The sequence below is a fragment of the Portunus trituberculatus genome, chromosome 30 (genome assembly GCF_017591435.1).
Source record: "Portunus trituberculatus isolate SZX2019 chromosome 30, ASM1759143v1, whole genome shotgun sequence".
Classification (NCBI taxonomy): domain Eukaryota; kingdom Metazoa; phylum Arthropoda; class Malacostraca; order Decapoda; family Portunidae; genus Portunus; species Portunus trituberculatus.
Window position 1 is genome coordinate 1495734 of NC_059284.1, and position 13595 is coordinate 1509328.

General features: G+C 40.8%; 2 protein-coding genes across 2 annotated transcripts in view; both read left to right on the top strand.

Moving 5' to 3' along the window:
• Positions 1-13595, top strand: part of LOC123510935 (peritrophin-1-like) — a 59236-nt gene that overhangs the window by 19514 nt on the left and 26127 nt on the right. The gene's annotated exons all lie outside the window — the stretch shown is intronic.
• LOC123510931 lies at positions 5261-6856 on the top strand. The gene is made up of 3 exons (XM_045266432.1): positions 5261-5305; positions 5664-5981; positions 6707-6856. The coding sequence occupies exons 2-3, from the start codon at positions 5730-5732 to the stop codon at positions 6740-6742; spliced, it is 288 nt and encodes a 95-aa protein (XP_045122367.1). The 5' UTR covers positions 5261-5305; positions 5664-5729; the 3' UTR covers positions 6743-6856.

Genomic DNA, 13595 nt, shown 5'->3' on the forward strand with positions numbered 1-13595 from the left:
GTGAGAAAGAAGGAAAGAAAGGAACAAATTCCAAAAATTTCATGCATATGTTTCTGTGTTTTTGTATTAGATATTTTGAAACACACACATATGTTAGTATGTCCTTAATGTACTGCCCGTGCTCCGTTTTCTGTAAATAATTTTTTTTATAGAATCAGATTGGCTGGCTTGAGGCAGTGCTTCCATTTTAGGGTAAAATACCCTAAACTAGGGTAATTGGACCTTTCTTAGGGTAGTGTTTAGGGTAATGCATAAACTAGGGTAATTTTAGGGTAATCTGCCGCCCTATGGATAGGTGTGCTTGGAATGGTGCCAATCTGGTGGCAGGCTGGTTCTCTTTCATGTTCGATTCATGTACACAATCATCCCCGTGACTTGTACCATCCCATCACCCCCCCACCCCATCCCCTTTCTCCCCAGTCTCTACTCACCCGTCTACTACGCGTACACGGTTTGGATAATGATAAGAGTGCAACTTCGACAATCTAGGGTAAAACACTCGAATCTAGGGTAAAATCGACAAAAATCTAGGGTAAGATTTCATCAACTCATGGAAGCACTGGCTTCCCCTCAGTTCTCGCTCGCCATACGCCTCAGGCAACACACTCGCTCCAGCCTCGCTTTTGCTCGGCTATACCTGTTGTGTCTTGTGATACTATTAAATACACGTTCATAATGGACTCAGGTGTATCCATGCTGCCGCTGCTTAAGGACAACTACCACACACACACACACACACACACACACACACACACACACACACACACACACACAGATGACCGGGGTTCGATTCAGATATTTGGGTGTGTCACGTGTAGCCCCTGTTCACACAGTGAGTAGGTACATGTAAATCGAGGAGTTGTGACCTTGTTGTCCCGGTGTGTGTTGTGTGCCTGGTCTCAGACCTATCCCAAGATCGGAAATAATGAGGTCTGAGCTCGTTCCGTAGGGTAACGTCTGGCTGTCTCTTCAGGGACTAGCACTCAAACAGTGCATCTCAGTGCATCTCCTTAAACAATCAATTCTTCAAGGAGTGACACAAAGAACAGAAATAATAACATAACATTTATTAAAGCTGCGAGTAACACAATTAACCAAGACAACCCTTCACCAGGTACCCATAACAACCTTTTCGTCATCAAATCTCTTCTTTCCTCCTCGAGTGTCTACAAGTGCTGCACAGGGCGATTGCCGCAATCCACCTGGGAAAACATCAAGACTGAGAAGAATAGGTAACCTTAGTGTTATTTGGTTTTGCTTAGATCAAGGATAGTGCACAAAGGTTAGGTAGTAAGGTCAGATCAGGTCTGGTGAACTGAAGTTAGATTAGATTAGTTTAGGTTATAGGTAAAGCTAGGTCAGGTTAACTGGGTTGGCTTGGGTTAGGTTAGGTTAGGTTAGGTTGAGTTAGTTTCATTTAGGTTTGGTGAAGTGTCATTGAATAGACTTTCAATTGCTACTTCAGGAATGAATATATAAGGATGGAAGTCGCTTAAAGTAGATTAATCACATCAACAGATGACAGAGCATAGTAGTTATGAGAGAGAGAGAGAGAGAGAGAGAGAGAGAGAGAGAGAGAGAGAGAGAGAGAGAGAGAGATAACCAAAAACAGTGAAACAAAATCTTTATAAGCACCAGCAAGAAAGAACAGTGAAATTAGAGAAAAGTTTTCAGCGTCAAAGCAGGAACAAAAGGAAATACCTCTACGAGGCTTGTCATTATCGGAAAAATTTGCGAATATCATTAGAAAAAGAAAAAAGGTCAATGATTTTAAACTACTTACCTTATCGGGCCAGTTGCATGCTTGTATTGTGTCATCCCACAAGAGTTTCCAGGGGCAAGAAAGCACTAAGGCCAGTCCTTCATCCACACACAGGCAGTACATGTTGCAGTAGTGGGGGTGAGGCAGATGCACCGCGGTGTTTCCCACGGGAGGGCAGCGCACGTTCACTTCTGCCGGGCAACGTCTATACCTACTGGCAGCAGCAAGGCTCACTGCCACCACCATAACAAGACCAAGCAGAAAGTTCTTCATCTTGAGTTGTTGGAAATGTACGGGGACCTCAAAGAATGCCACTAACTGACGTGACGTGTTATGAAGGGTACCTGAAAAAAAAAAAAATTCCAGAAATTTGTGTAGATCGGAAAAGATAATCTTGCAGTTTGAAGAAACTACTCATCTTCCTTCTCTCTATCGCCAACAAGACTTAAAACCTGGTGTGAAGGCTCCGCTACAAATACTCCTTAATTGTACTGTACCACTCCAGATTTCAAACCTACTTGTAATAAGTGAATAAAAAAGAAATATTATAATATGTAAGCCAATTATCTCTTAAGTTACAATTACACTTCTAAATAAGAACACAATACCCGATTAGCATCTACATCTCAATGGACAGAACTAAATCGATCTTAATACTTAAGCAGCACCAAGAACTAAGGCATGTTTGGTCAGTACTCCAGCTGACCTATCTTACCTGTTTCTGTCTTCGCTGAGTTCTATGCTCTCCTGAGCCTTCCACGTGTGTTATATACATGTAGAAATATCTGTTGACCTTCCTGGTGTGCTCCTAACCTCATCCAATTCGTTCGCTTGACCGACGTTGCTCCCTCCGTGGAAACAATGTCTCTTACTTTCCCTTGCATCGAAAAAAATCAAAAGAAAACGTGAAAATATGTAAAGGGGTCCGATGTAAATAGTCACATGTGACGTGTGTGTGTGTGTGTGTGTGTGTGTGTGTGTGTGTGTGTGTGTGTGTGTGTGTGTGTGTGTGTGTGTGGATCTTGTTGTGTTTGTTAGTCAGAGGGGGATAGCAACAGAAAGGAATAGAGAGAGCAAGTAAGGAACAGAGGCTTCTCTGATGCTAAGGATGCACTGCTCGAGTACAAATAGTTCCACAGAGTTCAAAGAGATAAATGGATGAGCCGTTTGTTAAGTAAGAAGGAAAGGTAGAAGTCGATAGACAGAGTTAGAATAGTTTGGCCAGACAGGGTGCAAGCACTAAAGCACAGTTTTTGAGAACTATAGGAAGGACCCCATCAGGTACATAATCATTCCGAGGGTTTAGGCCAGCAAGGGCATGGAAAAACATCATTATGAAGAATTTTACTTGATGGCATGAAATAGTCAGAGGGAGGAGGAGAGGGAGGGACAACCCCAGAATCATACAAGGTAGAGTTATTAGCAAAGGTTTGACAGAAGAGTTCAGCTTTAGAGATAGAAGTGATGGCAGGATGAAATAAAGGAGGGAAAGAAGAAGTGAAGTTATTGGAGATGTTTTAGGCCAGATGCTAGAAGTCTCGAGGAGAGTTGGAGTTTGACAGATTTTGACATTTTCTGTTCATGAAAGGGGGTGTTTGGCAAGCTGAAGAACAGACTTGGCATGATTCCGAGTAGAAATATGAAGTGCATGATATTCAGGTGATGGAAGGTTCAAATACCTTTTGTGGGCAACCTCTCTATCATGTATAGCACGAGAACAGGCTGTGTTAAACCAAGGTTTAAAAGATTTAGGTTGAGACAAAGAATGAGGAATGTATGCCAGACACTATCACCTCTATTATACGCTCAGCACACAGAGATGGGTCTCTGACACGGAAACAGTAATCATTCCAGGGAAAATCAGTATAATAGCTCCTCAGGTCCCTCAACTGGCAGAGGTAAAACGCTAGAAGCACCTCTGCCTTGAGGGATCCTGATGAGGGATTGGAGAAATAGGACAAGATACAGATATGAGATTGTGATCGGAGGAGCCCAATGGCGAAGAGAGGGTAACAGCATAAGCAGAAGGATTAGAGGTAAAGAACAGATCAAAGATTCACACAGATAAACTATTTAGGGGTACAAAACTCGGTATTTCCTGGTTTGCATTGCTTCACTATGATAAAATGAAATTCTCTTAACTTTACTGTTATTTTTTGTTGAATATTTTACACACACTCCAATCTACCCATATCCGTAATCATTCCCAACTTAACTTGTCTGATCTGAACCAAATGGTGGAGGATCCGTAGCAAAAAAAAATTATATCAGGTCCCTTGTTATAGTGATTATATTATAGCGTGTTTCCTTTCCCTTTCGCCGAAAACCTCTGAAAACGGTGATATGCCATCAATGTAGTATGAGATTGAATCAAATAAAGGGCAAGCTGACAGCTGGAGGAGGTTTCTTTCACTAAAAATTTTACATCTTGGCACCTTTTTTTTTTTTATATATTCAACATGACCTAAGCTGTTGCTTTATTCTTACATAAATTAAAATAGAAAGTAATTTACTTGAATATTTGAATAAATACATTATTAGTCACTGTATACCACTCATTGAATTTACCGACACAGGCAAAACGGCAAGATTTGAACACTTCAGAATGAGAAACCATCTGTTTGCCACGGTGGTCCCGGCAGTGGCGAGTCTTGCTGCAGCACATACTGGTATTGTTTTCTCAGAGAACGCCTGCAGGAACGGCGCTTTTCCTGCCACACCCGAGTGATTGCTCTAAATACAGCGAGTATTAATCAAGAGGTGGTCGCTTAAGAACTGCAGTGCCCTGACGGCCTCATGTGGGTTGAATTGAGGAACTCCTGCTAGCGGTGGTATATAATATGAGTATCTAATGTCAGGCAGTGTTTATGTTAGATATGTTATCTATCGTAATTTTCTCAGGGTTTCCATTGATACAAAACATCAACTCTTCCTCCGTTTAACAAGTACAACGTTGAAGAATTGAGGGACCTTTAAGAAAGCGTATTGTCTCTAATACGATGTAATTTTCAAGTGGAGTGAGGCTCTCGTCCCAAATCATAAAAGTATGCAAGGAAGTATGGCAGGGAAAAGCCGCTCATTACATTTACTTGGTTTGATGTTGTTTTAATAGTCTAATTAAAGGAAATTTGTAATTACTGTTATTCATATCTTTCCAACACCTTTACGTATTTATTCTTTTGACAGTGGCGAGAGAGAGAGAGAGAGAGAGAGAGAGAGAGAGAGAGAGAGAGAGAGAGAGAGAGAGAGAGAGAGAGAGAGAGAGAGTGTTTGTTCGTGTGTGTGTGTGTGTGTGTGTGTGTGTGTGTAGTTTTTCACATGTGACTATCAATATCGGACCCCGTTACATATTTTCACGCTTTTTTTTTTTTTTGATGCAAGGGAAAGTAAGAGACATTGTTCCCACGGAGGAAGCAATGTCGGTCAAACGAAAGAATTTAATGAGATCAGAAGCACACCAGGAAGGTCAACAGATATTTCTACAAGTATATAACACACGTGGAAGGCTCAGGTGAGCATAGAACTCAGCGAAGAGAGAAACAGGTAAGATAGGTCAGCTGGAGTACTGACCAAACATGCCTTAGTTCTTGGTGCTGCTTAAGTATCAAGATCGATTTAGTTCTGTCCATTGAGATGTAGATGCTAATCTGGTATTGTGTTCTTATTTAGAAGTGTAATTGTAAGTTAACACTTACATGTTATAATGCTTTATTCACTCATTACATGTAGTTTTGAAAGCTGGAAAGCTACAGCAAAATTAAGGAGTATTTGTAGCAGAACCTTCACACCAGGTTTTCAGTCTTGTTGCCCATAGAGAGGAGAAGGAAGATTAGTAGTTTCTTCATATTGTAAGATTATTTTTTCCGAGCTACACAAATTTCTGAATTTTTTTTTTTTTCAGGTGCACTTCATAACACGTCAATTAGTGGCATTCTTTGAGATCCCTGTACATTCCCAACAACTCAAGATGAAGAACTTCCTGCTTGGCCTTGTTATGGTGGTGGCAGTGAGCCTTGCTGCTGCCAGTACATATAGACGTTGCCCGGCAGAAGTGAACGTGCGGTGCCCTCCTGTGGGAAACACCTCGGTGCATCTGCCTCATCCCCACTACTGCAACATGTACTGCCAGTGTGTGGGTGAAGGACTGGCCTATGCGCTTTATTGCCCCTGGACACTCTTGTGGGATGACACAATACAAGCGTGCAACTGGCCCGATAATGTAAGTGCATGTGGTTTACAATCATTGACCTTTTTTTTTTTTGGCGGTTATCCACTGGTATTCGCAAATTTTTCCGTTAATGACAAACCTCGTTAATGTGTTTCCTTTTGTTCCAAGGCCACCTCTCACTATTTTCCTGCTTTGACGCTGGAAACTTTTCTCTAATTTCACTATTCTTTCTTGTTGGTCTTTGTGAAAATTTTGTTTCACTGTTTTTCGTTCTCTCTCTCTCTCTCTCTCTCTCTCTCTCTCTCTCTCTCTCTCTCTCTCTCTCTCTCTCTCTCTCTCTCTCTCTCTCTCTCTCTCTCTCTCTCTCTCTCTCTCTCTCTCTCTCTCTCTCTCTCTCTCTCTCTCTCTCTCTCTCTCTCTCTCTCTCTCTCTCTCATTATTCCTGTGCTCTCTCATATGTTGATGTGATTGATCTTCTGCTTCAAGCGACATCAATCCTTGTATATTCATTCCTGAAGTAGCAGTTGAAAGTCTATTCAATAAGACTTAACCAAACTTAACTGAAACTTACTTAACCTAACCTAACCTAACCTGACTCGAGCCAACCCAGTTAACCTGACCTAACTTTATCTATAACCTAAACTATTTTAATCTAACTCCAGTTCACCAGACCTGATCTGACCTTACTACCTAACCTTTGCGCATTATCCTTGATCTAAGCAAAAACCAAATAACACTAAGGTTACCTATTCTTCTCAGTCTTGATGTTTTCCCAGGTGGATTGCGGCAATCGCCCTGTGCAGCACTTGTAGACATTCGAGGAGGAAAGAAGAGATTTGATGACGAAAAGGTTGTTATGGGTACCTGGTGAAGGGTTGTCTTGGTTAATTGTGTTACTCGCAGCTTTAATAAATGTTATGTTATTATTTCTGTTCTTTGTGTCACTCCTTGAAGAATTGATTGTGTAAGGAGATGCACTGAGTATATCTTCTATGTGTGTGTGTGTGTGTGTGTGTGTGTGTGTGTGTGTGTGTGTGTGTGTGTGTGTGTGTGTGTGTGTGTGTGTGTGTGTGTGTGTGTGTGTGTGTCAAAATATCTAATATCTAAAGTATCTAAAATATATACATGAAATGTTTGGAGTTTGTTCCCTTCTTTTCTTCTTTCTAACTTGACTTCAGCGATCAGAACTCAGGCTTTCTGTGGCGTCCCTATGGGATCTGTTAACTTCCTGAAGGGTTGGTTATTTCTGAAAAGACGTGAAAAGTTTAGGTGGTATTATCGGTGTAGGAATGGATAGAGCAAGAAGTTTGGTTTAGAAGATCATTAATGAATAATATGAATAGAGTGGGTGACAGGACTGAACCCTGAGGGACACCATTGTTAATATGTTTAGGAGAAGAACAGTGGACATCTACAACAACATCAAGAGAACGATCAGGGATTGAAGTAGAGATAAAGTTGCAGAGAGAAGGGTAGAAACCATAGGAGGGCAGTTTTGAGATCAAAGCTTTGTGCCAGTCTCTATCAAAAGCTTTCAATATGTCTAATGCAATAACAAAAGTTTCACCAAAATAAAAAAAAAGTATGACCAAGACTCAGTATGTGAAGCCAGAATATCACCAGTAGAGTGGCCTTGACGGAAGCCATACTTTAGATCAGATAGAAGGCTGTGAAATGACAGATGTTTAAAAATCTTCCTATTGAGGATATATGGAAAGACTTTAGACAAGCAACAGATTAAAGTTATAGCTTGAGGTATTAGATCGATTATCCTTTTTAGGACCAGGCTGAATACAGGCTAACTTCCAACAAGAAGGAAAGGTAGAAATCGATATATTGAGCTGGAGGAGTTTGGCCAGAATAGGTGCAAGCAAGGAGGCACAGTGTTTTTTTTTTTTATATAATCCCATCAGGTCTATAAGCCTTCCTGGTTTCAGCCAGCTGGGACATGGAAAACATCATTGCTGACAATTTTAATCGAAGTCATGAAATAATAACCAATAACCAATAGAGTGATTGTTAGATGCTACTTTTTAAACATACATGCCAACTCACTTGCTTCATGACCGTCCTGTTTACTCTACCCTTGTAGCGTCCTTCAGATAATACAAAATTGTAACTTAAGTGTAGTTGTTCTTTACTCCTTAAATTTTTCCCCTTTATGTATTTGTGTTTACATTGTTGTACTGATGGTGGGGCTTCTTACTGTCATCCTCACAATAGTGTCTTGAGCTGCATTCCCATTACGTAATGAATAGCATGTCATGAATATCATGACATGATTATTATGACCGAATACTCATTATCACTGAATGTGAAAGATATCTTCACCATAACAAAAAGATACACTTTGGTAGTTGGCTGATTGGTGAGGCTTATCACTTTGATATGAAGACATCAACTGAGTGTTGTGTTGAGCGGGTGACAGGTGCAGTGAGTTGCCATGTATGTTTAAAAAGTAGCACTTAACTATTTTACTGGGGCGAGACTCACTAACGCTCCCTGCTTTTACCATTGCGTTCAAAGAAAAGAAAAGTCCATACGAACGCCCCCAAAAGAGATTCATTAAAATTCTCTTAAGGTCGCCATCTTGGATACTTGCTTTTCAGCTGTGATTCACTTATCTGGCGGTAGTCTCCGCTAGATGGCATTAGTGTATGGTTGACATGTTTCCTTCAGCCAATAGCAGCAGTTTTTCCTTGAGGGACATTAACCAATCAGAAGCTAGTAGAAACAATAATGCCTAATAATCTCATGATACAAGAGACAACAGTGTCAGTGGAACAACTCAGGGCAACTCAGCCAATTGCCAGCTCGACCCATTGTCAGCTGGGCTCACCTATGCCAACTCGAACCTCTGTGTGTACCAACGCGGCCCATTGTGTCTATCAATATTATTAATGATGGAAAGCATGATCTACAAGTTACGAAACATGTTTATTACTTCATTGACGTTGATGAGTTTAAAAGATAGGAATCAGTCACTGCCAAACATTATTATATATGTATGTATGTGAAATATAATGAAATAAAGGTCTCTCTCTCTCTCTCTCTCTCTCTCTCTCTCTCTCTCTCTCTCTCTCTCTCTCTCTCTCTCTCTCTCTCTCTCTCTCTCTCTCTCTCATTATTCAGCATTGTACGTCAATACCAGGCACTCACACCTCTCAGGTCAATGTTTTACACTGTACACATTGTCGCTAAAAAGTCACCGAAAAAATTATTAGCACTATCACTGAGCGTCTTTCTAGATTCACTGTACTAGCACATATATCTCAATCTCCTTCCCTCCTCCAGCCACTGTCATATGATAATACCACTTGCAGTTAGCCTACATATTTCACTCTTTTCTTTGCAAACCACTATCATGTGCTAATGCACTAGTATTTTCATATATAGAAGGTCTTTCGTCGCTTCTCAGATCACTGTCATGTGCTAATGTCACTTGTAGTTTTTCATTTCAATCCACTTCACTTTCTTCTTACCTCTGTCTTCGTCAGTGTTTACCTCGGTGGTTGTGTAATGGAGAAGAGGCGCTCATAGATCTGGGTCACGGAACCTTTCGGGCTCCTGAGAGAGTGCTTAAGTTTTGAGTTACATATGAAGTTCGTAAGTGTTTAGTAAATAGCTTTTGTCATAGATATGGACTTCTGAAGGACTTAGGAAATACATAACTATTTAGTGAATCCCGACCCTGCTGTGTTACATTTTCTTCATTGATACAAACAATAATTCAATCTTTCATTTACTGACTTTTTTTCCTATAAGGCTTTGGCTGCATACATGGTACACAATAATTGTCTCCTAATGACGTGCGGTTCCACTCGAGAGAGCCGGAGAGTAGGGACGGGGGAGGGATGCCTAAGTCCTTCCATAAATGATAATTTCCCACAGAAATTAAGCATGCTTGTAGGATGTTTTTTTTTTACTTAGAATTACATGAACTATCAAATCCCAAAGTATGTATATGAACTCATTTTACTTTCTGTGTAGAGTGGCTGCAACGCTGCATAACACTTCACTCAAAGACACACCAGTGTTAATTTACTCGTGCATTAAGTAGAATATACATACATACATATATAATAATGTTTGGCAGTGACTGATTCCCATCTTTTAAACTCATTAACGTCAATGAAGTAATAAACATGTTTCATAACTTGTAGATCATGGTTTCCATCATTAATAATGTTGATACACACAATGGGCCGCGTTGGTACACACAGTGGTTCGACTTGGTATAGGTGAGCCAAGTTGACATTGGGTCAGTTGGCAACTGGCTGAGTTGCCCTGAGATTGCTCCACTAACACTGTTTTCTTTTGTATATCATGTGATTATGAGGCATTATTGTTTCTACTAGCTTCTGATTGGTTAATGTCCCCCGAGGAAAAAGCGCTGCTATTGGCTGAAGGAAAAATGTCAACCATTCACTAATGTCATCTAGCAGAGACTACCGCCAGAGAAGAGAATCACAGTTGAGTATTCGGTCATAATAGTCATGTGATGATATTCATGACATGCTATTCATTACGTAATGGGAATGCAGCTCACGACACTATTGTGAGGATGACAGTAAGAAGCCCCACCATCAATACAACAATGTAAACACAAATACATAAAGGGAAAAATTTAAGGAGTAAAGAACAACTACACTTAAGTTACAATTTTGTATTATCTGAAGGACGCTGCAAGGGTAGAGTAAACAGGACGGTCATGAAGGAAGTGAGTTGGCATGTATGTTTAAAAAGTACCATCTAACAATCACTCTATTGGTTATTGGTTATTATTTCATGACTGCGATTAAAATTGTCAGCAACGATGTTTTTCATGTCCCAGCTGGCTGAAACCAGGAAGGCTTATAGACCTGATGGGATTATAAAAAAACTGTGCCTCCTTGCTTGCACCTAGTCTGGCTAAACTCCTCCAGCTCGATATATCAATTTCTACCTTTCCTTCTTGTAGGAAGTTAGCCTACAAAAAGGGTAACCGATCTGATACCTCAAGCTACTGCCCTATAGCTTTAATCTCTTTCTTGTCTAAAATCTTTACATATATTCTTAATAGGAAGATTCTAAAACATCTGTCGTTGAACAATCTTCTATCTGATCTACAGTATGGCTTCCGTCAAGGCCACTCTACTGGTGATCTTCTGGTTTTCCAAACTGAGTCTTGATCATACTCTTTTAAAAATTTTTGTGAAACATTTGCTGTCGCATTAAACATATTGAAAGCTTTTGATACAGACTGGCACAAAGCTTTGATCTCAAAACTGACCTCCTACAGTTTCTACCCTTCTCTCTGTAACTTTATCTTTAGTTCCATCCCTGATCTTTCTATTGCTACTGTGGTAGACGTCCACTGTTCTTCTCCTAAACATATTAACAATGGTGTCCTTCAGGGTTCAGTCCTGTCACCCACTCTATTCATGTTATTCATTAATGGTCTTCTAAACCAAACTTCTTGCCCTAGCCACTCCTACGCTGATAATACCACCCTAAACATTTACATATCTTTTCAGAAACGACCAACCCTTCAGGAAGTTACAGATTCTATAGGGACGCCACAGAATGCCTGACTTCTGATCGCTAACGTCGAGTGAGAAAGAAGGAAAGAAAGGAACAAATTCCAAAAATTTCATGCATATGTTTCTGTGTTTTATTAGATATTAGTCTGAGTGTAGGTTGGGCTTCCTCACTGGGGCAACGGTTTCCTAGCGGGTGGGCTTTGAAATAGGAGGCACAATAAGTATCATAAATTCCCGTGAAAAGCCCACATGGTATGTTAGTATGTCCTTTATGTACTGCCCGTGCTCCGTTTTCTGTAAATCATTTTTTTTTTATAGAATCAGATTGGCTGGCTTGAGGCAGTGCTTCCATTTTAGGGTAAAATACCCTAAACTAGGGTAATTGGACCTTTCTTAGGGTAATGCATAAACTAGGGTAATTTTAGGGTAATCTGCCGCCCTATGGATAGGTGTGCTTGGAATGGTGCCAATCTGGTGGCAGGCTGGTTCTCTTTCATGTTCGATTCATGTACACAATCATCCCCGTGACTTGTACCATCCTTTCACCCCCACCACCCCATCCCCTTTCTCCCCAGTCTCTACTCACCCGTCTACTACGCGTACACGTTTTGGACCTTCTGACGGTTAGTCTAACCGTCTGAAGGTTCAAAATGTGTGTGTTTGGGATTGGGGGGGGGGGCAATATTTAAACTTATGGATGATAAGAGTGCAACTTCGACAATCTAGGGTAAAACACTCGAATCTAGGGTAAAATCGACAAAAATCTAGGGTAAGATTTCATCAACTCATGGAAGCACTGGCTTCCCCTCAGTTCTCGCTCGCCATACGCCTCAGGCAACACGCTCGCTTTTGCTCGGCTATACCTGTTGTGTCTTGTGATACTATTAAATACACGGTCATAATGGACTCAGGTGTATCCATGCTGCCGCTGCTTAAGGACAACTACCACACACACACACACACACACACACACACACACACACACACAGCCCGGTAGCTCAGTGGTTAGAGCGCTGGCTTCACAAGCCAGATGACCGGGGTTCGATTCCCCGGCCGGGTGGAGATATTTGGGTGTGTCTCCTTTGACGTGTAGCCCCTGTTCACCTAGCAGTGAGTAGGTACGGGATGTAAATCGAGGAGTTGTGACCTTGTTGTCCCGGTGTGTGTTGTGTGCCTGGTCTCAGACCTATCCCAAGATCGGAAATAATGAGCTCTGAGCTCGTTCCGTAGGGTAACGTCTGGCTGTCTCTTCAGGGACTGCAGCAGATCAAACAGTGAATTACACACACACACAAAAAAAAAAAAAAAGAAAAATAAAAAAAGGTATACGCAGTGCATCTCCTTAAACAATCAATTCTTCAAGGAGTGACACAAAGAACAGAAATAATAACATAACATTTATTAAAGCTGCGAGTAACACAATTAACCAAGACAACCCTTCACCAGGTACCCATAACAACCTTTTCGTCATCAAATCTCTTCTTTCCTCCTCGAGTGTCTACAAGTGCTGCACAGGGCGATTGCCGCAATCCACCTGGGAAAACATCAAGACTGAGAAGAATAGGTAACCTTAGTGTTATTTGGATTTTGCTTAGATCAAGGATAGTGCACAAAGGTTAGGTAGTAAGGTCAGATCAGGTCTGGTGAACTGAAGTTAGATTAGATTAGTTTAGGTTATAGGTAAAGCTAGGTCAGGTTAACTGGGTTGGCTTGGGTTAGGTTAGGTTAGGTTAGGTTGAGTTAGTTTCATTTAGGTTTGGTGAAGTGTCATTGAATAGACTTTCAATTGCTACTTCAGGAATGAATATATAAGGATGGAAGTCGCTTAAAGTAGATTAATCACATCAACAGATGACAGAGCATAGTAGTTATGATAGAGAGAGAGAGAGAGAGAGAGAGAGAGAGAGAGAGAGAGAGAGAGAGAGAGAGAGAGAGAGAGAGAGAGAGAGAGATAACCAAAAACAGTGAAACAAAATCTTTATAAGCACCAGCAAGAAAGAACAGTGAAATTAGAGAAAAGTTTTCAGCGTCAAAGCAGGAACAAAAGGAAATACCTCTACGAGGCTTGTCATTATCGGAAAAATTTGCGAATATCATTAGAAAAAGAAAAAAAAGGTCAATGATTTTAAACTACTTACCTTAT